A 25,511-nucleotide genomic window follows, 5' to 3' on the forward strand; every position below is an offset into this window, starting at 1 on the left:
CCTAGATTGAACAACACCATGCCTGTGCCAGTGCCGATTTCGAGAACGCGGCCGGCTTGTCGGCCATCAAGTATTGTCCGCATAGTATCGTCGAGCCACTCCTGCATCTCTGCTTTATCGATCGCAGTACCGTCGTACATGGACGTCCAGCCCATGAAGTCATTGCCAACGGCAGAGGAGTCGATCTCCTCGATCTCAGCGTAAACGTTGCTCTCGAATTGAGCCCCCCAGTCCTTAACTTGATTCCTAGCTTCGTCGCGTTCTACGGTTTGATCGTTGGGAGCAGAGACGAAAGCGACCATTTCCAGATCTTGGCCTTCCTGCTGTCGAGTAACCACAACTGCGTTTCGGATATCGTCGTGGCCAAGTATGGCGTGCTCGACTTCAGCCGGCTCGATACGATGGCCTCGAATTTTCAGCTGTCTGTCTATACGCCCGCAGAACTCAATCTGGCCATCTTTGGGTCGATAGCGGGCTTGATCGCCTGTGCGATATGCCCTCAGGACCCGACCGTGGATATTGACCTCCACGAAGCGATCACGATTCAGAGCGGGGTCGGTGTATCCACGGGCGAGACCGTCTCCTGTGACGACAAGCTCGCCTATCACCCCTAACGGCACGAGGCGCTGATTAACATCCATGATCACTGCGCCTGAATGGCTGACTGCGCGGCCGATAGGTAGTCCGTTGACGCAGCGTTCTTCTACCCCCATAGGATAGACAGTGCTGAATGTTGTATTCTCTGTCGGCCCATAGACGTGGCAGAAGCTACCAAGAACTAGTTCTCGCGTCTTAAGAGCGTCTTGAGGCCTCATTCTCTCTCCGCCTGCATATAAAAGCTCGAGTCCAGTGATGGTAGATGGCTCTTCGTAGAGCCGCTGCTTGAGCAAAGCAGTTGAGAAGAACGCAGCTTTGATCTTCTCGCTTGAGAAGACGAGAGCTAATTTAGCAGGATCCAACACAGTGATGTGATCAATGCAAACGGTAGTTCCGCCATTTAGGAGCGCAGCGTATATCTCCCAAGTTGCAGCATCGAAAGCAAGATTGGAGATGTGAGCTACTGAGGAAACTGCCTTTGCTGCTGGGACTAGGTTGGTTTCCTTTACCAAGCGTATAATGCTTCGATGCTCAACCATGACACCCTTGGGCTTGCCTGTAGATCCAGATGTAAACATGACGTAGGCAAGACTGGTTGCTGAGGGGTATTTTGCTGGAGGCCCTGCATTCGAAGCGTGAATGCTTTGGCGTAAGATGTCGTTGATCCGCACCAGCTCCACGTTGACAAGTGGAGCCTCTGGATCGGGGACGTCAGCACCAAGGAGGACCAACTTATGGCCGGGGACTGCCGAGAGGATCGCCTCGATACGAGCAGATGGGACGTTGACGTCTAGCGGGAGATATGCCAGGTTGGCCTTGAGGATACCGAAGAATGTAACGATTGTTGGACACGATCTAGGCGCAAGGACGCCTACCAGCGTTTCGGGAGCCAGCTGCCTTTGACGCAACCATGTAGCCACTTTGTTGGATTCTTCATCAAGCTGAGCGTAGGTGAGCTGCGAAGTTGAATCTTTAGCGGCGATCGCATCCGGGCTGGCAGCAACTTGGGTGCGGAACACATCAACCACGCTTGAATCGCGAGGATACTCTGGAGTGTCGACATCGAGCATACCGACGAGAAGCTCCGGAATCTTGTTATCAAGAGGCAGGACGCTGATTGGCATCCGAGGTGTCTCGAGTCCTCGGCGAAGGATTTCCTGGAAGACGGAGACTAAGCCTTGAATAGTCTCAGGTTCGAACAAGTCGGCAGCAAAGTACACAATGCCGCCTAGGCTCCCTTGCTCTTGATAGAGATGGAACTCGAGATCGAAGCGAGTGCGTACAGCTCGGGGAATAGGCTCCGTTTCGCAGCCTTCTAGTTGGATTTTTCCGAGGTCCTGTTGAGAGTGGAGGGCGAACATGAGCTGTACAAGCGGATTCCTTGACGTGTCTCGTGAGGTAGATTGCATAGTAGACACGATGCGTTCAAAGGGGACATCTTGATTCGCGAAGGCAGCCGTCGCAGTGGCTCGGACCTGACGTATAAGACTCTCGAAAGTGTCGTCTCCCTCGATAGTAATGCGCATACACTGAGCATTCACGAAGAAGCCAATCAGGTTCTCTAATTCGGGCCTGTTGCGATTGGCGATAGGTGTGCCGATAGTGGCGTCTTCGGCTCCTGTAAGGCGATAATGTGCTGCACGGAAGGCTGCTAGGAGTATGGCGAAGGCAGTTGTCTGATGAGTCTTGCAGAAAGCCTGCAGACGCTCATATAGCGGGCCCTTGATAGAAAGGGCCATTTCGCCAGCTTTGCCTGACAGTACGGCCGGGCGAGGTAAGTCAGTTGGGAGCTCAGCTGGGGAGCTGTCTGCCAGCTGCTTGGTCCAGTACTCAAGTTGTTTTGCATGTTCGATGATCTGGTCTGGCTGCTTCTGCCAGAGCGAGAAGTCGCGGTATTGGATTGGGAGCGGGCTGATATGCGCGAGGGGATCCTGACCCCGGAGGGCAGCAGCATAGAACTGCCTCAGCTCGTGGCGCAGAACATCGACTGACCAGCCGTCCGAAATGATGTGGTGCATGACGATGGAAAGATTATGCGTGTTTTGGTCTACTCTGTGTAAAGTCACCCTCCAACCAGGCTGAGTTGCTAGATTGAACATGGTAGTCTGCTCGTCACGTAGCACTTTAAGGTAGTCGCCCTGGTGGTCGGCCGCTATGTCGACGATTTCGAGTTCCTTCTGCTGGAATGGCTGAACGGCTTGCTTGCCCATACCATCCTGCTCAATGAATGTTGTTCTTAAAGTCTCATGTCGCTGCTCTAGCGCATGTAACGCCGTGGTAAGGGCCTTGATATTGAGTGGCCCACGAATCCGCACCGCAAGCGGTAGGAGATACCACGTTGCCTTGAGATTGAGTTGTTCAAGGAACCAAAGGCGGCCCTGGGCGAATGACTGCTCTACAGGTCCAGAGTACTCAGTGGTAACGATCGCCGAGTGGGGAGTCGAGCCTCGCTGAATAGCAGCGGCAAGATCCGCTAGAACTGGGTGGTCGAAAACGTCTTTGACAGACACCTTTGCGTCAAGTCGGCGCCCAGTACGTGCAGCCAGCTTCGTAGCCATGAGGGAGTGTCCACCAAGGTCGAAGAAGTTGTCCGTGACACCAACTTCGGCGCCGAGGACTTCACTGAATTCTTCGCACAGAACCGCTTCGACTTCATTTCGGGGTTGAATACGCTCCGCAGCTGTTTCAATTCTTGGGACCACCTTCGCTCTGCGCGTCAGCTCCTTGCGGTCGACTTTGCCGTTGGCATTGACTGGCATCTTATCTAGCACCATGATCCGAGCTGGAATCATGTATGATGGTAGCATAGCCTGTAGTCGCTCACGAATCTGTGTTTCGATCCGGCGGCCCTGAACTCGCTGTAACGGTCGATTCGTAAGAGACTCCATCGATCGACCCTGGTCGTCAGTCGGGAACTGTATTAGAACACGGCTACCTTCTTTGGGAGATTGGTATTGGTGGAAGATAGCGTCAAGTGCACCGTTCTGAGACTTTTGCCGAGCCCAGCTGAGCTCGACACGGAAGCCCACCTCTTTAGCAACTTCGACGAGATCGGTTGCGGACAGCGATGGACACTGTTCGGCGCTGGAATGAATATTTTTGTTCCAGGCGGATCCGTCGAGCGAGTGTTCTTCGTCCTCATCCAGAGATGCGACAAGATGACAATCGAAATTAGTTTTGCTGAATGGAATGTTGCTGATAGCTACAGTCTCAGCCTTTGACGAGCTCTGCAGATGATGAACAAGAGCGCTTCGATCCATCTTGGTGGCTGTGAAGTCGACCCAGGCGCCCTTTTCAATTTTCGCTATGTGCTGCTCTTCGGGAAGAGCTAGATGAACAACGGCTGCATAACGATACGCGCTGAGCTCGTTTGTGGCGATCATTTGTTTTGGAAGAATCTCCACATGCTTGACCTGGCCTGGCAGTCGGCTGACCAGACCAGTGAAGAAAGAGGGATCGACAATCAACTCTTCTTCGAATTCATCCAACTCAGCCATTTTCCGGCGGATGTCATGTTTCTTCGCGTTGGACCCTAGCGTATGAAGGGCTCGGGCTGCAAGGAATTGCCTGTTAGTAGCATAGGATCGTATGTCTCCAAAGAACAAGCGTTTGACACCTGGTATCTGAGTGAGGACACCGACGACCTCGAGGAGATACTCTGGCGTAGGGAAGTATTGAGCCACAGAATTGATGACGACAACTTCCGGATGGAGTCCCTTGAGTTGAGCCGCCTCCGTTGCAGTGCCGACATATACCTTGGCTTTGCCAGCTACCGTTGAAACGGTCTTGATCTTCCTGTTGACGTACGCAGTGGCCGAGGTTGAGGGCTCAAGGCCGACGTAGCTTTGCAGTCCCTCTTTCCCGAGACCAAACATGATCATACCGGTACCAGTACCGATCTCAAAGACATGACCAGCAGGCTGACCATCAACAATCGTCTGTATGGTATCGTCAAGCCATTCCTGCATCTCGGCCTGATCGATCGCGCCGCCATCATACATGTTCGTCCAGCCGACAAAGTCCTTGCCAACATCAGACTGGACAAGGGTGTCGAGCTCTGCATATGTACTCGTTTCGAAGTGGTCCCCCCATCCAGCCACTTGATTGGTGGCTTCATTGCGTTCGATAGACTTGTTATTGTGGGCTGCAACAAAGGCAACCATTTCTAAGCCTGCACTATCTTGATGGCGAGTGACAATGGCCACATCAACGATGTCATTGTGGCCGAGCATGGCATGCTCGATCTCGGCGGGCTCAATACGATGACCACGAATCTTGAGCTGTCGGTCCATACGCCCAAAGAATTCGATTTCGCCATCTTTAGGTCGATAACGCGCGCGGTCACCAGTTCGATAGGCGCGCACGCGTTTACCATCGATAGTGATGTGCACAAAGCGGTTGCAGTCCAGGGCGGGATCTGTATATCCTCGGGCAAGGCCGTCTCCAATAACGACAGCTTCTCCCATGACACCAACTGGGACGAGTTGTTGATTGAGATCCATGACGTAGGCCCAAGAATTGCTCACGGCCTTTCCGATAGGCACACCATTGGTGAACTGATCGTCATCGGCAAGCTCATAGATTGTGCTGACGATTGTCGTTTCTGTAGGGCCCCATGCATTGTAAACTGGGCCCTTGACAAGCGCTTTTGTCGCGATAGCATCGCGCCTATCAAAGCGATCGCCACCGGTGTACAGAGCGGACAGCTTGCGGAGAGCTTCTGGTACAATAGTGATGCACTGCTTGAGTAACGTAGGCGTAATCATAGCCGCAGTAATCTGCTCCCGCTCGAACAGCACACCGAGGGCTTTAGCATCGAATGAAGTGAAATAATCGACGCAGACCAGAGTCCCTCCGTTGAGAAGCGTAGCATATACCTCCCATGCTGAGACGTCGAAGGCGATGTTGGTCAAGTGCGCAACGCGAGCTCCGGAAGGCATCTTGGACATGGAATTGCTCTCTTTTCTCACGAGGCGAATGACGCTTCGATGCTCGACCATCACACCCTTTGGCTTACCCGTCGATCCAGATGTGAATATGACGTACGCTAGGCTGGTTGGAGAGGGTTCTGTTGTCGCCGTACCGGCAGAGGCAGCGTGGCCGAGAGTGTCTTCGATGCGCACCAACTCAACATTCTGCAGCTGGATCTCCAGGGCAGGCACATCAGAACCTAGGAGAAGCAGCTTGTTCCCTGGCACAGAAGACATGATTGTCTCAACGCGGGCCATCGGGGCATTGACATCGAGAGGTAGATAGGCTAGGTTCGCCTTGAGGACACCAAGGAAGGCTACGATAGTCTGGCACGATCGCGGAGCGAGGACACCCACCAGAGTTTCTGGCGCCATTTTTCGGTTTCGCAACCAGGTGGCTATCTCATCGGATTGTTGATCAAGTTGCGCGTAGGTCAGCTGTAAAGTCGAGTCCTTGACAGCAATTACGTCCGGATATGTAGCGACTTGCTCGCGGAAAATGTCGACCATGCTAGAGTCGCGGGGATAGTCAGTCCGCTTGAAGTCAACCAGATCCATCTTGCGAAGATTATTCAGCCCGTCAGTAAGCGACAGAGCTGCAATCGGCGTTCGTGGCTGGTTGAGGCCGCGACGTAAGATTTCTTGGAAGACAGACACCACCCCTTGGATAGTCTCGGCATCGAACAGATCGGTTGCGTAATACACAACACCGTTCAACCTCTCTTCTTCCTGGAATAGATGAAATTCCGCGTCAAATCGAGTAGAGATAGCTCCAGCAACTGGCTCAGATGTCAAGTCTTGCAACTCAAACTTGCCAAGGTTCTTCTGGGAGTGAACGGCAAATACTAGCTGGACGAGCGGATTACGAGATGTGTCTCTTGAGCCAGAAAGAAGGGACGATACGATTCGCTCGAACGGCACGTCTTGATTAGCATACGCTGCAGTGGCTGTTGAGTGAACCTGGTGGATCAGAGATTCGAACGTATCATCTTCCTCAACCGTGATCCGCATACACTGCCTGTTAACGAAAAAGCCGATCAGGTGCTCTAGCTCAGGTCGGTTACGATTGGCGATCGGTATGCCAATCGTCGCGTCGTCAACACCCGTCAGGCGGAAGTGAGCAGCTCGGAAGGCAGCGAGCAAAACGGAAAAGGAGGTCGTTTGATGAGCTCGGCAGAAGGCCTGAAGCTTCTCATAGACCTGACCTTCGATAACGAGCGGGACCGAGCCGGCCTGCCCGGACAGCACAGATGGACGTGGCCGGTCCGCAAGAAGCGTAGCAGGGGAATTGTCAGCCAACTGCTCAACCCAGTACTTGAGCTGTCGTTCGTGCTCAGCAACTTGCTCTGGCTGCTTTTGCCAGAGAGAGAAGTCGCGGTACTGGATGGGGAGTGGATCAGCCCCTGATAGGGGATCCAGGCCTTGGAGTGCAGCGGCATAGAATTGCTTCAACTCCTGGCGTAGAACGTCGACAGACCATCCATCGGAGATGATGTGATGTAGAACTAGAGACAAGATATGATCGTTGTCGTTCATACGGAGCAGCGATACCCTCCATCCTGGCTCCGACTGTAGATCGAAGGGGGTCGTCTGCTCTCCCTTCAACGCTTCTGTATAATCGCCGTCGTAATCGGCGGCAATATCCATTATCCTGAGCTCCATTGGGTCATGTTCTTGGACGACCTGCATACCAACGCCGTCCTCTTCCTCAAAAGTGGTGCGCAACGTCTCGTGACGTTGCTCTAGGGCATGCAGCGCGGTAGTGAGCGCGTCAATATTGAGTGATCCGCGTATGCGTATGGCAATTGGCTGAAGGTACCAATTCGAGCCAACATTAAGCTGGTCCAAGAACCATAGGCGCCCCTGGGCGAATGATTGTTCAACTGGTCCGGAGTATGTGGTTGTGAGGATCGCATTATGTGGAGTCGAGCCTCGTTGAACCGCTGCTGCAAGGTTGGCTAAAATTGGGTAATCAAAAATGTCCTTAACAGACAACTTTGCATCAAGTCGACGAGCGGCGCGGGCTGCAAGCTTCGTCGCCATGAGAGAGTGCCCTCCAAGATCGAAAAAGTTGTCCATGACACTAATTTCGACGCCAAGGACCTCGGCGTATTCTTCGCAAAGAATTGTTTCAATTTCATTGCGAGGCGGAACCCTCTCTGGAGCGAGGTATGCCGTCTCGCTTCGCGGCACAGTCCCCGCCCTCTTAGCAAGCTCTTTGCGATCGACCTTGCCGTTGGCGTTGAGAGGCATGCTGTTAAGCAGCACCATTTGAGCTGGTACCATGTATGATGGAAGCAAGACCTTCACTCGATCCAGGATATCCTTCTCTGGGTGCTTGCTGTCGTTATCGCCTCGGACTACAGCAAATGCGATCATTTCGATCTCCTGGTCAGCTTGCTTGTGGACAATGACTGCAGCGTCCTGGACTAAGCTGTTATCGAGGATGACGTGCTCTACCTCAGCCAATTCGATACGATGTCCTCGGATCTTGACTTGGTGATCCATTCGGCCAAAGAACTCAATCTGACCGTCCTTGGGTCGGTGTCGAACACGGTCACCAGTGCGGTAGGCTCGTACCATCTGGCCATCGATTTCAACCTTGATGAAACGATCAACATCAAGAGCTGGATCAGTGTAACCTCGGGCTACACCATCGCCAACCACAACAAGCTCTCCCATGACGCCCAACGGGACAAGCTGCTGGTTGAGATCCATGATATACACGCCAGAGTTGCTGACAGGAAGTCCGATTGGAATACCGTTGACGTTAGTATCGCTATCCACAACGTTGTATATTGTGCTAAGCGTGGTATTTTCCGTAGGACCGTAGGCATTGTATACACCACCTCCAACAAGCGCCTGCGCCGCAATAGCGTCGCGCCTATCAAATCGGTCACCAGCAGCGAGGATAACATCTAGCGCGCTGATGGTCGTGGGGATATTGAGTAGGCATTGTTTCAGAAGCGCCGGTGGGAACATGGCTGCACGGATCTGTTCTCGCTCGAAAACGGCCTCGAGGACCTTGCTGTCTAGCGTGGTGAAGTAGTCGATACAGATGAGCGAGCCACCGTTCAAGAGCGCAGCGTAGATTTCCCATGTCGCGGCGTCAAACGCGAGATTTGAAAGGTGTGCAACACATGCCGCCTCTGGCATCTTTGCTACCACGTTGCTGTTCTTGACGAGGCGAACAATACCGCGGTGTTCCACCTTGACGCCCTTCGGCTGGCCAGTGGATCCGGAAGTGAAGATAACATAAGCAAGGCTTGTAGCTGAGGGTTCAGAGTGGGTAGTATTATCCTTCGCCATGTTGTGGTCCATCGTTTCATTGATTCGTACGAATTCGACGTCATCAAGCCGAATTTCCGGCTGAGACTGATCAGAACCAAGTAGGAGGATTTTCTTCCCTGCAACGGACGATAAGATTGCCTGAATACGGGCTGCCGGGACGTTAATATCGAGTGGAAGATAGGCTAGATTAGCCTTCAAAATACCGAAGAAGGTAATGATAGTCTGGCATGATCTGGGTGCTAGCACGGCAACCAGGGATTCTGCTGGCAAATTTCGTTGATGTAGCCATACAGCCACCTCATCGGACTGCTTATCAAGTTGGGCGTAGGTGAGCTGCGACGTCGAATCTTTCACAGCGATTGCATCTGGGCAAGCAACGACCTGAGCGCGGAACACGTCAATGACGCTCGAGTCGCGGGGATATTGAGGCTGCTCAATTTCAAGCAGGCCTCTGTTGCGAAGCTCCGTGAGGCCGTCTGTGAGCGGCAGGACGGCAATGGGGATCTGAGGCTGGTCAAGAACTCTGCGCAAGATCTCCATGAACACAGAGACCATGCCCTGGATAGTCTCCGGCTCGAATAGATCAGTCGAGAAGAGCACATTTCCGCTGAGACGACCGACTTCCTGGAACAAATGGAACTCGACGTCGAATCGAGTGAAAGAAGCCGTGGGAATCGTCTCGCCCACGAGGCCCTCGAACTGAATTTTGCCAAGGTCCTTGAGAGAATGGACAGCGAACATGAGCTGTGCCAGTGGGTTGCGGGCGGTATCGCGAGAGCCCGGCAGGAGTGTTGACACGATGCGTTCAAAAGGAACGTCTTGGTTTGTAAAGGCAGCCGTTGCTGTAGATCGAACCTGGCGCACTAGCTGCTCAAACGTGTCATCAGCTCCAACACTAATTCTCATACACTGAGTATTAACGAAGAATCCGACCAAGTTTTCAAGCTCTGGCCGGTTACGGTTGGCGATTGGTGTGCCAACAGTAGCATCTTCGGCACCTGTAAGACGATAGTGCGTTGCGCGGAAGGCTGCTAGTAGCACTGCAAAAGTTGTCGTCTGGTGCACTCGACAGAAGGCTCTCAGGCGGTCATAGATGGGGCCTTCGATAGTGAGGTGGACCAGTCCGGCATCACCAGACAAGACGGGTGGGCGTGGGAGATCGGCAAGGAACTCAGCGGGAGCACTATCGGCCAACTGATCGACCCAGTACGCAAGCTGCCGCTCATGCTCGGCGACCTGCTCAGGTTGCTTCTGCCAGACAGAGAAGTCACGGTATTGAATTGGGAGCGGGCTCACTTGTCCCAATGGATCTTGGCCCTGGATTGCAGCAGCGTAGAACTGGCCCAGTTCTTGACACAAAATGTCGATAGACCAGCCGTCGTAGATGATATGGTGCATGACGATAGACAGCACATGATCAGAAGGCTCAAGCTGAAGAAGGGCGACTCTGAAGCCCGGCTCTGATGCGAGATCAAATGGGGCAGTGCGTTCGTGATGTAGCGCCTCAGAAAAGTCGCCCGCAGGTACATCAATGACTCTGAGTTTCTTCTTGTGGCTAGGTTGAATGATTTGGATGCCTACGCCATCTTGCTCCTTGAAGACGGTTCGGAGAGTCTCGTGTCGCTGTTCCAATGCGAAGAGCGCAGCTGTGAGAGCATCGATGCGGAGAGGTCCACGCAAACGCAACGCAAGAGGCATGAGATATAAAGATGCACCGAGATTCAACTGGTCTAAGAACCAGAGACGGCCCTGAGCAAACGATTGCTCTACTGGACCAGAGTACTCGGTTGGGGTGATAGGATTGTGAGGGGTCGAACCACGGCGAATGGAGGCGGCGAGGTCGGCAATGACAGGCTGATCAAAGACATCTTTAACAGAGACTCGGGCGTCAAGGCGTCGACTGATACGGGCCGCGAGTTTGGTCGCCATAAGCGAGTGTCCACCGAGGTCGAAGAAGTTATCCGTAATACCAACCTCAAGTCCGAGAACGTCGGTAAACTCCTCACAAAGCACAGCCTCGGTCTCATTACGGGCACCAACACGTTCGGAAGCTGGTTTTTCGACCCGTAGCACTGCCCGGGCTCGTCGTTCCAATGCCTTCCTATCCACTTTGCCGTTGGGGTTCAGGGGCATTTGGTCGACCAGCACGATGAGCGATGGAATCATGTATGAAGGCAAAACGGCCCGTAGCTTTTCTCTAACCTGTGTTTCAATTCGCCGGCTCTGAAGTCGCTGCAAGGGTCGGTTTGTAAGCGGGCCGGATTGGCGTCGATACGTATCGGTCGGGAACTGAAACAGAACACGGCTTCCTTCTCGAGCGGGCTGGTAATGATGAAAGACTGCGTCGATTGCTCCGTGATGAGATCGCTGTCGAGCCCAGCTGAGCTCCACACAGAAGCCTGCCTCCTCACCAAGCTGTACAAGGTCGAGAGCCGATAGTGATGGGCAGTGTTCGGCCTTGGAGCGAACTGCCGAGATCCAGGTAGGCTTATCAAGTTTATCTTGCGCAACGTCCTCGTCTGCATTGTCTTCGTCAAGCGATTGGACGACATGTCGCGCCATGATAGTCTTGCTGTAGGGGATATTGCCGATAGCAACAGCTTCGGTGTTTACCGAGCTTTGAAGAAGACTGATGAGGGCCTTGCGGTCCATCTGAGATTTGCTGAAGTCGACCCATGCGCTCGATTTGATGGCATGCACGGTCTGAGCTCGTCCCGATGAATCGCGGATGTGCACCACAGCTGCATAACGATAGGCGCTGAGTTCGTTGGTAGCCTGCATGCGTTTTGGCAGAATCTCAACATGCTCGATTTGGTCCGGAAGCTCGGTTATTAGGTTTGTGAAGAAGGTAGGGTCGACGAGCAATTCTTCTTCAGAGTTTTCCAGCTCGACCATCTTGCTTCGCATAGCAGCCTTCGTAGCTCGTCCGCCCAGCTTGTGCAAAGCCCTAGCTGCGAGAAACTGGTCGTTGATGGCGTAAGATCGCATGTCTCCAAAGAACAAACGCTTGACGCCAGGAATTTGGGCCAGAGCGCGCACGGCTTCAGCCAAATACTCAGGCGAAGGGAAGTATTGAGCTACCGAATTAATGACGACTAAATCGGAGCAGACGTTTTCGAGCTGGCCTACGTCGATCGCTGTGCCAACCTTAACTTTAGCCTTGCCTGTAAAAGCTGAAAGAGCTTCAATCTTGCTGTTCACGAACGCAGCCGCCGAGGTAGATGGTTCGAGACCGACATAGCTCTGTAACCCTTCACCAAGATTGAAGAGGATCATACCCGTGCCAGTGCCGACTTCGAGGACGTGGCCGGCTTGTCGGCCATCAAGTATTGTCTGCATAGTATCATCGAGCCATTCCTGCATCTCAGCCTTGTCGATCGCGCTGCCGTCGTACATGGAAGTCCAACCCATGAAGTCGTTACCGACAGCAGAGGCATCGATTGCCTCGATCTCGGCGTAGACGTTGCTCTCGAATTGAGCGCCCCAGTCTTCTACCTGGTTGCTCGCCTCTTGTTCGATCGACTTATTGCTGTTTGCTTCCACAAAAGCAACCATCTCCAGCTCATCATTTTGTTGCTTTCGGATAACGACTGCAGCGTCCTGAAGCAAGTCATTGTTGAGCAACGCATGCTCGACCTCAGCTGGCTCAATACGATGGCCTCGAATCTTGACCTGTTGATCCATTCGGCCAAAGAATTCAATCTGTGCATCTTTGGGCCTGTAGCGGGCACGATCGCCAGTCCTGTAAGCCCTCAAGGTTTGGCCTTCAATGGTGACGTTGACGAAGCGGTTGACGTCCAAGGCTGGGTCGGTGTATCCTCGGGCGACACCGTCTCCTACTACGACCAGCTCGCCCATGACGCCGATAGGAACGAGCTCCTGATTCATATTCATGATGTAGGCGCCAGAGTAGCTGACAGGGCGTCCAATTGGGACGCCATTCACATTGGCATCGCCCTGAACGACATTGTAGATAGTGCTGAGTGTTGTATTCTCCGTCGGTCCATAGGCGTTATACACGCCTGCTCCAACAAGAGCCTGCGTGGCTGCAGCATCGCGTCGATCGAAACGGTCACCAGCGGCAAGGACCACTTCCAGTGCGCCGATAGCTGCGGGAATGTTAACCAAGCACTGTTTGAGCAGTGCCGGTGGAAGCATAGTCGCTTGGATCTTTTCCTGCTCAAACACGGCTTCGAGTGCTTTACTATCCAGCGTGGTTAAATAGTTGATACAGACGAGGGTGCCGCCGTTGAGCAACGCAGCATATAATTCCCACGTAGCCGCGTCAAAGGCAATGTTTGACAAGTGAGCAATGCGCGCAGCTTGTGGCATTTTTGCTACTACATTGCTCTCTTTAACGAGGCGGACAATACCGCGGTGCTCTACCTTAACACCTTTGGGCTTGCCAGTCGATCCAGATGTGAAAATAACATAGGCGAGGCTCGTGGCAGATGGACCAGATCCAATGCGACCCGGCAAATTGTGCTCGACTGTGTTGTCAATTTTGACGAATTCGACATCAGCGAGCTCAATCTTGGGAGCAGAAACATGAGATCCGAGTAAGACAAGTATGTGGCCAGAGACTTCCGAGAGAATTGCCTCGATGCGAGCTGCCGGAACATTGACGTCTAGGGGAAGATATGCTAGGTTGGCCTTCAGAATACCGAAGAAGGCCACAACTGTTTGGCAAGATCGAGGCGCTAGCACAGCGACCAAAGTTTCAGTAGGAAGGTTACGCTGGTGTAGCCAAGCAGCGACCTTGTCAGATTGCTCATTTAGCTGAGCGTAAGTGAGCTGCGAAATCGAGTCCTTCACAGCGGTTGCGTTGGGAGAAGCCGCTACCTGGCTACGGAAGACGTCGACAACGCTCGACTCGCGGGGATAGCTGGGCCTTTCAATCTCAAGCAGCCCCCTCCTGCGAAGCTCAGCCAGCCCATCGGTGAGCGGTAGAAGCGCCAGTGGCGTTTGGGGTTGGTCAAGTGCTCGAGCGAGGACTTCCTTGAAAATGGAAACCATCCCCTCAATGCTCTCAGGCTCGAACAAGTCTGTTGCATACAGTACGTAGCCGCTGAGGTGACTCGTCTCCTGGAACAAGTGGAATTCGAGATCGAAGCGGGTTGACAGAGTTGTATGCACAGGCTCTCCAACATAACCTTCAAGCTCAATCTTGCCGAGATCTTTGTACGCGTGGAGTGCGAACATGAGCTGCACTAGCGGATTCCGCGATGTATCGCGTGAGTCAGGCATAAGGGCTGAGACGATATGCTCAAAGGGTACATCTTGGTTGGCAAAGGCGGCAGTTGCCGTAGATCGGACCTGGCGGACGAGTGTCTCAAAAGTATCGTCTTGCTCGACAGTAATACGCATACACTGGGCATTTACGAAAAAGCCTATCATATTCTCCAGTTCAGGTCGATTACGGTTGGCAATTGGCGTGCCGATGGTGGCGTCTGCGACTCCAGAGAGCCGGTAATGAGTTGCTCGAAAGGCGGCCAACAGTACCGCAAAAGCGGTCGTTTGATGAGCTCGAGAGAAGGCCCGTAGACGCTCGTATACAGGGCCGTCGACGGTTATCGGGATGACGCCTGCCTTGCCGGACTGTATGGTTGGTCGAGGAAGATCGGTTAGAAGCTCTGCAGGTACGCTGTCCTCGAGCTGGGTGGTCCAGTACTCGAGTTGCCGGTGGTGCTCAGCAACTTGCTCAGGCTGCTTCTGCCACAGAGAGAAATCGCGATACTGGATAGGCAGAGGGCTTATTTGGGCTAAGGGGTCCTGGCCACGGAGCACAGCGGCGTAGAACTGACCAAGTTCCTCGCACAAGATATCGAGAGACCAACCGTCGGAGATGATGTGGTGAATGACAATCGACAGAATATGGTCATCCTCCCCTTGCCTCAGCAGAGCAATCCTCCACCCTAACTCTGTGGCTAGATCGAAGGGTGTTGTTTGCTCCTGCTTGAGCAACTCGGCATAACCTTGCTCTTTAGTGGACACGTCGATTATTCGCAGCGGCGTCTTGCTGCTTGGCCGGACGATCTGCATGCCCACACCATCCTGTTCCTCAAATACTGTCCGTAACGTCTCGTGGCGCTCCTCAAGGGCATGCAGCGCTGCAGTGAGTGCCTCAAGATGGAGAGGCCCGCGCAAACGCACTGCAAGAGGCATATGATACCAAGCAGCCCCAAGGTTCAGTTGGTCCAGAAACCAGAGGCGACCTTGTGCGAAGGACTGTTCAACCGGCCCAAAGTATTTAGTTGGAGGGATTGCATTGTGAGGAGTCGAGCCTCGCTTGATTGTGGCGGCGAAATCAGCGACAATGGGCTGATCGAAGACATCCTTGACGGAAATGCTAGCATTAAGACGGCGAGCGAGGCGAGCAGCGAGAGTAGTAGCCATGAGTGAATGTCCGCCGAGGTCGAAGAAGTTATCAGTGACGCCAATTTCAACACCAAGGATGTTAGCAAACTCCTCGCACAGTACGGCCTCGATCTCGTTCCGTGCTGCCACGACAACACGCGAGCTTGTTTCCATGGCTGGGCTCAGCGTCAGTCCTGTCAACCCTCGTCGGTCAACCTTTCCATTCTTGTCGAGCGGCATGTGGCCTAGCACGATGATTCTCGAGGGAATCATGTAGGAGGGCAGCGTAGCCTGCATCATGGCACGCAGGCTTGCTTCTAGCTTTTGGTCCAATTGCTCAATCTCCATTCCGCCATGGTCGGTGGCGTTTCGATGGGGCTTCACAGGCTTCTGCTCTCCTAGCACAATAAAACTGACAAGCTCTGTGTCTTGTGCTGAGGAGCCGTGCTGCCTCAGCAGTGTGATGGCGTCTTTGATGGCAGGGTGCCTGTTCAAAACTCGTTCCACCTCAGCCAACTCGACACGATGACCTCGAATCTTGATTTGGAAGTCCATGCGGCCAAAAAATTCCAGTTGACCGTCTGTAGGCCGGTATCGAACACGATCTCCGGTGCGAAACGCTCTTACAGGCTTTCCGTCCATTGTAAGCGTCAGAAAGCGGCCTTCGTTGAGTTCTGGCTTGGTGTATCCAATTGCAAGTCCTTCGCCAGCGACGACGAGCTCACCCATGACGCCGTAGGAAACAAGCGACTGCTTTGGATCCATAACATATACGCCCGAGTTGTTGATTACTCGGCCAACAGGCACACCATTGGTGCACATGGCGCCAGTGGCAGCATGGAAGAGAGTTGTGCAGATAGAGTTCTCACTCGGTCCGTAGGCATTGTACACGGCCGTTTTGACAAACTCACTTGCTCTGGCAGCATCTTTCGGAGGGAATCGATCTCCCAGAACATAGAGTGCCTCTAGTTCATGCAGTGCGTCGGTAGCCTGGGCTAGGAGTCTGGTGAGCAAGGCCGGCGTCATCATTGCGACGCGAATCGCTTCCTGCTTGAAGATGGTAGGAAGCTGAGTGGCATCGAGTGCTACCAATGTGTCGATGCAAATCAGCGTATTGCCATTGAACAAGGCAGTGCACATTTCGAACAGGGAGGGATCAAAGGCGAGATTTGTGATGTGAGCGACATTTCCATAGGCAGGTCGCTGCTTGATCACGTTGACCAAGCTGCGATGAGGAACCATGATACCCTTTGGCTGGCCAGTAGATCCAGAGGTGAAGATAACGTAGGCCAGGCTTGTTGCTGTAGGTCGAATAGCCTTGTCGGCGGCGACACTCCCTGAACTCGAGCCACGCAGCGCCTCGCCGATACGGACAAGCTCGAGGTCGGCCAGCTGCGTATCTAGCAGAGGCACATCTCGTCCGAGCAAGACCAGTTTGTGGCCTGCTACGGTTGACAGGATTGCCTCGATACGAGCAGCGGGGACATTAACGTCCAGAGGGAGATAGGCCAGATTGGCCTTGAGAATACCGAGGAAGGCAGCCACGGAGTCACAGGATCGAGGTGCTAGCAGCGCAATCAATGTCTCGGCTGGGATGTTGCGTTTGCGCAGCCAAACGGCTACCTTGTCAGACTCCTGATCCAGCTGAGCATACGTGAGCTGCGAGGTCGAGTCTTTGACGGCAGGCGCGTTAGAACAAGCGGCTACCTGCTTTTGGAACATGTCCACAACGCTCGCCTCGCGCGGGTAGTCGGTCCTCTTAATGTCCAGCAGGCCGGCATTACGAAGCTCTCCAAGCCCATCAGTCAGCTGGAGATGCGCAATAGGCGTCTGTGGTTGGTCGAGGCCGCGGCGCAGGATCTCCTGAAAGACAGAGACCAGGCTGTGGATGGTCTGGGGCTCGAAGAGGTCCGTGGAGAAGTTGACGACGCCGTTCAGTCTGTCGTCTTCCTGGAAGAGATGGAACTCGACATCGAAGCGAGTCGCCATTGGCGTGGGTACAGTCTCGCAGGCCAAGCCCTCGAGATTGATCTTGTCGAGGTCCTGCTGCAGATGGAGCGCAAACAGGAGCTGGGCCAGCGGGTTGCGAGATGTGTCTCTGGCGCCGGGCAGGAGCGCCGACACGATACGCTCGAAGGGGACATCCTGATGCTCGAATGCGGCAGTCGCGACGGACCAGACTTGACTGACGAGCGATTCGAAGGTGTCATCGTCGGCGACAGCAATGCGCATACACTGCGTGTTGACAAAGAAACCGATGAGCTTCTCGACCTCAGCACGAGTACGATTAGCGATGGGCGTGCCGATTGTGGCGTCCTCTGCGCCGGTGAGACGGTAGTGGGCAGCACGGAAGACGGCTAGTAGCACCGCGAATGATGTCGTCTGGTGGACACGACGAAAAACGCGCAGGCTGTCGAAGACACTGCCTTCGATAGTGAAACGAACCTCACCGGCACGGCCAGACAACTCGGCAGGGCGGGGGAAGTCGGTAAGCAGCTCTGCAGGCGCGCTGTCTTCAAGCTGCTTTCTCCAGTACGCGAGCTGTTGTTGGTGCTGCGCCACTTGCTGTGGCTGCTTCTGCCAAACAGAGAAGTCGCGGTACTGGATCGGGAGCGGGGTCACGTGTGCGAGTGGATCGGGACCTCGCAGCGCCGCCGCATATAGGTCGCCGAGTTCCTCACGCAGTACGCCCAGCGACCAACCGTCGTATATGATGTGGTGGATGACAATCGAGAGGATGTGCTCATCGTCGCTCACTCGTAGCAGCGCGGCTCTCCATCCGGGCTCTTTGGCCAAGTCGATGGGTGTTGTCTGCTCTCGCTTCAACACCTGCTCGTAGCCGCCGTTCTGCTTACCCGACACGTCGATGACGTGCAGCTCCTTCTTGCTGCTTGGGTGGATGATCTGCACGCCTATACCGTCTTGCTGCTCGAACGTCGTTCGTAGCGTCTCGTGGCGCTGCTCCAGAGCATGCAGGGCGCTGGAAAGGGCTTGTACGCGGAGCGGCCCGTGGATGCGGACCGCGAGTGGCATTAGGTACCACGATGCGCCGGTCTTGAGCTGATCCAAGAACCACAAACGACCCTGTGCAAACGACTGCTCGACCGGCCCGCTGTACTCGGTGGTGGGAATAGCACCTTGTGCAGTCGAGCTCTGCTGCATCACATTGATGAGCCCCGCCAGTGAGGGGTTCTGAAAGATGTCGGAGATGCTCAGTAACAAGCCTGCCGCCCGTGCCATGTTCACCATCCGGATTGCCGCAATGGAGTCGCCGCCCAGATTGAAGAAGTTAGATTTGTGTCTCGTGGAGTTGGGCTTGAGACCCAGGCTCTGGAACCAAATGCGTTCCAGTGCAATCCCTTCGGTCGTTGACGAAGCACCCTCCTGTTCCTCCTGTGACGCCATGCCCTCCACGGCTTCCCTAAGCAATTTGGTACCGATGGCTCGAAGTGCTTTCCGATCAGACTTTCCAGTAGCGGTGGTGGGAAGATGGTTGATGCGAATATAGTGAGACGGAATGCAGTACCCGGGTACAATCTGTCGCAGTTTCGAACTGATGCGCTGCGTGGCACTGCCCTCCAAAACGTAAACGTCCTCTTCCAGAATGGTGTTTTCGCCAACCAGAAAGGCAACCAGCGTCATGCTCTTGGACATGCCCGACAGACTGACAGCTTCGACAACTGGTACCAGTTGACTGGGAAGCTGTTGTCGCAAGCATGTTTCTACTTCGCCGATTTCGACGCGCTGTCCTCGGATCTTGATCTGCGAGTCTCGTCGCCCCAGATACACCACGGTGCCGTCGGATCGGTAGCAGACAAGATCGCCAGTTCTGTAGAACTTGAAGTTGTCGAGCGGCTGCGTCCTTGGGTACCAATCAGGAAGCGTGTCAATGAAAGGCGTTGCGTCCGCTGGCAGAGGAATCAGATATCCACGCGCGATGCCAGGACTTTCAACAAGCAGCTCGCCTACGCAGCCGATTGGCGCAAGTTTGTTGGGGTTATTGGGGTCGGTAATCCAGAATCGGGCGCCCACAGCGTGACCGATATTGTGCGCCTCCACCGTCGCGGGAGTGACTTCCGTTACGCTACAGATCGTTGCACTCTCGCTCTGGCCATAGGCATTTTTAAGCTGAACGTGCGAGGCCCAGACATCGCGTATGTCTGACGGCATGGCTTCTCCCACCAATACCAGCGTCTTGAGGTTAGGTACGGTGGTGGGCTGGATGGCGCCAATGAAAGAAGGAGTGAGAATTGCCCAGTTAACGTTTGCGCGGCTGATAAACCCGGGTGCATCATTTATGCGTTCATCATCGGATGGGATGCAGACCGTGCCGCCGTGCATTAGGGTGGTCAAAATCTCTAGCAGGCAGGCACCGAAAGCATAAGAGGCAAATTGAAGAGCGCGTGTGTTGCTGTTGATGCCCAGCGCCGCACCAAATTTGAGACAGCAAGACACAAATCCGTGATGCTCCATCATACTGCCTTTTGGCTCTCCGGTACTGCCAGAAGTGAAGAGGATGTAGGCCAATGTCTGCGGCGTTGCCGTAAACTGGAATTGACCTGCATCAAACGCCAATGACTTAAAAAAGTCGTCGTCGACCACGATGCAGTCGGGCACCAGAGCGCGCATCATATCGCGCTGGTATGGAGACGCGATGGAAATGGTGGCGGCTGTTTGTCGACAGATCTGACGAGCCCTAGCGGGCGGGTTAGATGGGTCAATCAGTGTGAATGCTCGGCCAGCCTTGAGCACACCGAGCATCCCGACGATAGCCCATTTTGACTTCTCGAAGCAAAGCGGTATCGCTTTTGCATCGCCCAAGTCAAGTGATTGGATGTGCTGGGCGAGGCATGAGGAGAAGCTGTCAAGTTCAGCAAACGTTAGCTCGCCGTTCCAAGCGGATACGGCGATTTTCTGCGGCGTATCAGCCACCCTGTTGGCGAACACGTCGTGTATGCATTCCTGGCTGAATTGGAGTTGCTGCGAGTTCCATTTTTGAATCTCTGCGCTATCCTCTTGCGTGACGATATCAAGTTCCCAGAGAGGCAGATCGACTGCCTGGACACACAATTGCTCAATCACGTGCCCGAGCTGTTTTAGGAAACGGGCGACCTGGAGGTCATCAATCACACTGGGATCATAGCGTGCGAGAAGCGTGGCCGAATCGTCGTCCATTCGGCAGTCGAGCAAAAGGGCGCGATCAGTGCAAGACGCGAGTCTATGCGTTCGTGGCGCCTTTCCAGTAGTGACAGCAAGTACTGTCTGGAACTCGCATCCGGCAGACCCGTACTCTCCCGTGCCACGAATGGCGTCAAGACCGATATGCTTCCACTCGCGCAGAGCTGCATCGAGGGTATTGATAGCTTGCAAAAGGCCCAACCCAGCTTCCTCAAGGTCACGTCGGATGCGGATGGGGAGGATGCTTTGTGGTGATTCCTCTGTCGATGCCTGTTCACCGTTGGACGGGCGAGACTGTTCTACCAAGACGCCGAAGAGTGCTTCAGATGCATTCGAATAGCGGGCAAGCAGTATTGCGAGCGCAGCTCGGCAAAGGCTGGTGTTGTCCCATTTTTGCTTCGCCGAGGCTGAATAGGAAATGCGATGTGCTGTCTGCGCGTTGGGACGCGGGACAGTCAAATGGGAGGACAGAGCAGGAAACACAGAGGCGTTCAAGCCGTCAAAGTGTTGCTGCCAAAATTCGGTCGCTCCCTCCGGATGAGTATTGATGTCGCTGGCCATAGTTACAGTATTCGTGGAGTATCCCAGGATGGCTGCTGTCTTCGTAGTTAGTCACCTACCTTCTATTCGATATGTATCGCTCTTTGTCGTTATGGATCGAAACGCGAGGTGTGGCAAGGTGTCAAGAGGGTAAAACAAGTTTTACTGAGGAAGTCAAGAATGTTGCCACATCAAAAGATGTTTAATCAAGCTGACAATACGAGTGATCTTTCTCAGACAGATTCCCTAAGGATCAGCCCTTTCCCGCAGAATGAACAGTGGTTTGGTTAGCTTTGTTGCACAAAATCCTGTGGGCGAGCATAGCATATCTGTGGAGAATAATTCACCACATCTTTGGTTAGACTTGCAATGAAACTTCACGTATTATGCAACCGATGGTGAATTGTTAGAATTAGGCCATCCGTATATCAGGTACATTCGGATACCCGACACGTCATGACCGCAGAAGAGAATATTTTGTGAACAGATGGTCTACGACAATACACGTCTCTCTCCTCGTTTCCATGCTGCGAAATGGGAAAGCGGATAAATTCGTACCATTTGCCCGTGGACATGCTACGCTGTCCGCTGGCACTAAGAGCGATGACAGCAGCGCTAGCCAGATTGAATTCGAGCGGCGGGGGCCAGGCGTCTGTGTGGAAGTTCGGAGAGGCGAGTGGCGAGCATCTCTTAGCTCACAGACCAGCACGCCGGAGTCGATGGTCAAAGCTCTCGGCAGTGATGAGCTCAATGGCTTTTCTCTTACCTTCGAGGCCTCGCGGAATGACTGTCGGAAGATTAGAGCAACAATGTCTATTGCAATGCACAAGTCATAGCTAGATCATGTTGCGTTGTCTCCTTATTTCTTGGTGGACGGCCGGTAGTGTCGGGGGCGCGCCCTCCGGTACGTTGTTCCCCACAATCCCTGGCCGTTCGCGCCGTTGCAGCCTCAGCACAAACTAGCCCTAAATCAGCAGACCTGGACCACACTAGATGCCTGATGCAAAACCCTTTCCCGATTTGACCGCCTTGCCCTGGTCGACTGCATCCCGGCCTACTCCAATCTGATGGATCTACACGCCCTCGGCGAAGCCGTCCGCAACCCTGTCCATGAAACCTTAAAAGAAGCCAACTAAGATGCCGCCTTGTTTCATGCAACCGGGAACTCAATCTCAGTTCTGCCGAGTCGGCTGCTAAACAGGTCTTGCTCAACATAACTTGCACACCCGCATTCAGGCTCCAAAATAGTTGTCGGATGCTGGGAATTACTGACTATCATCTGGGCGATGTCATCGGCAGCTGAGTGGAATCATTTCGACGATATGGCCCCGGTTGAAGCTGCACGTGGGATAGTGGTATCGTTGATAGGACGGCGCGCATACGAGTTTGGCAGGATCAGTTCGCGCATTCTATAGGGACAAGCAACCATATGGTTACATCGACAAAAGGGGGCTTACCTTAGTCTGCAATCGCTGGCGATTGCAGATTCACCACACCACACCGGCTGTGAAGCGAGATATAGGATTCCTGTGTTGTTAAGGCACAGCTGCATGGCTCTGTTCCTGCACCGCACTCTCCTCTCCTCTTGCCAGTGCACGTCAATTTCTGCAGGCATTGCGTCTTCGCCCCATCACAACAGCTGCTTAGCCTCACCTTCTGTAAATGTTTTAGCGCTAGCTGTTGAGCCACGGGGGTGTCAGAATTGTTCGCACCGGGGGTGACAATATCATTCAAACACTTTAGGTGACATAATCACCTTAAGTCCTCATAAAGTGTCCGAACAGGACGCTAAACACACAGTTTAACTAGGTAGTCAGCTATCAACAAAGAGTAGGCTACACCCTTGCTGGCACATCAGCCTAAGTTGGTGTTACTGCCTGCAAGGGTGAAGCCGCATTGCTAGTGACTGTAACGTGTCCCAATTTTTCTTTGAGTGGAAGTGCCGCGCTCGGTACGATTAGGTAAATTGCCCAAACAGCTAAGCATTATAAGTGCCTGGGTATCAAGCCAAACTGACAGAGGTAAGTCATTGGTATCCAGCCATCGTCTGAACACGACCACAACAAAGATCAGGCGCCATGACTGAACCCACATGGAAGACAGTTGCATCGGAGAAACAGCAGCAGCGTGAATCCAAAATCCCTGCAGAATGGCAAATTCCGAAGTCGCTGCATCCAGCTCCCGAAGTAACCTTTGTTCAGGACTTCCCAGCCAAATCGGGAATGTTCACCAATCGAGAGCTGCAACTAACAGCGGCGACTGCATCGGATGTGACGGCGAAGATCTCCACTGGCGAATGGACGGCCGTGGAGGTCACGACTGCTGTGTGCAAGCGAGCTGCCGTGGCTCAACAATTGTTGAATTGTGTAACGGAGATCTGCTTTGATCAGGCTATAGCAAGAGCGAAGGAGCTTGACGCGTATTTTCAAAAAGGAGGGAAGACCGTGGGCCCACTCCACGGATTACCAATCAGGTATCCTGGCCTTCAATAACACGTGAAGCCAATAGCTAACCATCAGAACAGCTTAAAAGACCAGTTCAATGTCAAAGGTAACGATCAGCTCAGCAAAAAGCTACACGGCAAGAACGTCATGTCAGCTGACTCACAAGCCAGGCTTCGACTCCACCATCGGCTACTGCAGTTATGCTAGCAAGCCAGCAACGGCAGACTCAACTCTCGTCAAACTCCTGGTCAAGGCTGGGGCAATCATCTATGTCAAGTCCAATGTTCCTGTCACGCTGATGATGGGCGAGTCATTCAACAACATCTTTGGACGCACACTCAACCCCCGCAATCGGGAGTTGACCACAGGAGGCTCATCAGGAGGAGAAGCAGCACTGGTCACGTTCTGTGCCAGCTTCCTCGGTGTGGGCACCGACATCGGTGGCAGCCTTCGCATACCATGCTCATTCACCGGGCTGTATGGGCTAAGACCATCCCACGGCAGAGTGTCATATCAACATGTGCAGAACACCTTGCTCGGACAGGAAGCGGTCAGATCATGTGCTGGACCCATGTGCCGTGCGCCGGAAGATATCCGCTTGTTCATGTCGAGTCTAGCTGCCCAGCAGCCCTGGCTTTGGGATCCCCAGAGTCTGCCACTCCCATGGCGGGCGGAGGAAGAGGTCTTACCGAAGAAGTTGTGTTTCGGTTTTGCTCTAGGTGATGGCCATGTAGGCCCATCGTAAGATCTCCTCATACCTCTCGTTGCGCAGGCTAGACTAACTTGTTGACGGCCACCATTGCGTCGTGCAATGGACATAACCAGGAAAAAGTTAAAACAAGCAGGGCATGCTGTCATTAACTTCAATCTCACAGAAGGAAAAGAAGTAAATGAGATCATGAACAAAATGTTCACTGCGGATGGGGGTGCCGAGTTTCAGCGCGACACCGATGCCACGGGCGAGCCCCTGCCACCTACAATAGAATACTGGCTCGGCCACAGCTCGCAAATCAAAGCCTCAACCGTAAGCGAGACATGGAAGAATCAGCACAAGAAGGCGTTGCTTGCGCAAAAGTTCCTGGAGAAGTGGCAAGCAACCAAAGGGCGAACGCGCACGAGTCGCCCTATCGATGGGCTGATCATGCCATCGACGCCATTTCCGGCCAGCCGTCACGGCAGCGGCTGGCCATGGCACTTTGGCGATCTCTCTGCCCTGCTGGATCTGACCACGGGCGTTTTCCCAGTCACCCGGGTCAATCTGGAGAAAGACGCCGTGCCGCCAAGCTGGACGCCCATGTCTGTGAAAGACAAGGAGGCGATGGATTACTGTAAGCTGACACGGGCTTGTGACGTTGTATAATCGAGACTGACTGCATGCTAGATGAGAAGCCAGAGAATCACGAGAATGCCCTAGTCGGCCTCCAATTGATTGGTAGAAGGTTGGAGGAGGAAAAGGTAACGGCTATGCTTACGCTTATTAGGAATGTGCTTGAAGTAGATTATTAATCGCAGTTTGGCACTTGAGCATCTGCGCCTTATCGAGCGTCACGATTTCTAAATCACAGAGTATTGATGCATTTAGTTTCGTCAGTTGAGCGGCTGTGTTCTACGTCTTGTGCTCGCTTCCTTACCATACTTTCCTTCCTCCTCGTTGCCATCTTCCCGGTACTTTTGGCTACGTTTGATGCTTTCAATGGAGATTCTGCTCACCAATCTTAGCCTACATTCTACTCTAGAAGGCAAAGTAAGAGAAATTCTGCTTCTCCTCACTTTCTACACTTCTTAGGCCTACAATTTAGCTCTGTTGTGGCCAAAATCTACATTGGGCCCTGTGTTATTACCGTGAATCTAAATTCCGATCATACTTCATGAGAAATTGATTAATAGAAAGTAAAGGAAATAACTTAGAAATAGTTTGTAAGTTAATAGGACTCCGGGAAAAGCGGCTAGTTTTAAAATTTGAAGGGTACCATCAATTTACTTTTAAATTCATTACACTTATAGCAAGCCCTTTACCAAGCAAATTTTTTTCTTAGGAGTACAATTTCTGTCCGAACTATAAGTTATATTATTTGTTACTGCCTTATTGGTAATGTTGCTGGTTGCCGCTCTCGCCGCCCGTGTGCCTGTACTG

The 25,511-nt window shown here is 53.3% G+C and overlaps 2 protein-coding genes across 2 annotated transcripts in view; one reads left to right on the top strand and one right to left on the bottom strand.

Annotated features, from left to right (window-relative positions):
- The window catches only part of C7974DRAFT_368991 (non-ribosomal peptide synthetase), a gene marked incomplete at its 5' end in the record, with an annotated part of 39,323 nt that extends 18,369 nt beyond the window's left edge, over positions 1 to 20,954 (bottom strand). The window contains 3 exons of the mRNA XM_046139926.1: positions 267 to 11,273; positions 11,328 to 20,054; positions 20,163 to 20,954. Of these exons, the coding sequence (XP_045991878.1) occupies positions 267 to 11,273; positions 11,328 to 20,054; positions 20,163 to 20,954 (20,526 nt within the window). The remainder of the gene's footprint in view (positions 1 to 266; positions 11,274 to 11,327; positions 20,055 to 20,162) is intronic.
- A 1,820-nt stretch (positions 20,955 to 22,774) lies between these two features.
- C7974DRAFT_405360 (amidase signature domain-containing protein) lies at positions 22,775 to 25,164 on the top strand. Its single transcript, XM_046143035.1, has 6 exons — positions 22,775 to 22,894; positions 22,960 to 23,406; positions 23,458 to 23,483; positions 23,548 to 24,118; positions 24,170 to 24,705; positions 24,759 to 25,164. The coding sequence occupies exons 2-6, from the start codon at positions 23,012 to 23,014 to the stop codon at positions 24,881 to 24,883; spliced, it is 1,653 nt and encodes a 550-aa protein (XP_045991879.1). The 5' UTR covers positions 22,775 to 22,894; positions 22,960 to 23,011; the 3' UTR covers positions 24,884 to 25,164.
- The last annotated feature ends 347 nt before the right edge of the window (positions 25,165 to 25,511 follow it).

This window comes from Boeremia exigua (assembly GCF_020726555.1).
Source record: "Boeremia exigua strain MPI-SDFR-AT-0100 chromosome Unknown C7974scaffold_14, whole genome shotgun sequence".
In the NCBI taxonomy this organism is placed as follows: Eukaryota; Fungi; Ascomycota; class Dothideomycetes; order Pleosporales; family Didymellaceae; genus Boeremia; species Boeremia exigua.

Coding starts and splice junctions, on each gene's coding strand:
- C7974DRAFT_405360 (XM_046143035.1), top strand. CDS start 23,012: ATGACTGAACCCACATGGAAGACAGTTGCATCGGAGAAACAGCAGCAG. Junction 23,484..23,547: donor AGACCAGTTCAATGTCAAAG/GTAACGATCAGC, acceptor CTCACAAGCCAG/GCTTCGACTCCACCATCGGC. Junction 24,119..24,169: donor GATGGCCATGTAGGCCCATC/GTAAGATCTCCT, acceptor AACTTGTTGACG/GCCACCATTGCGTCGTGCAA.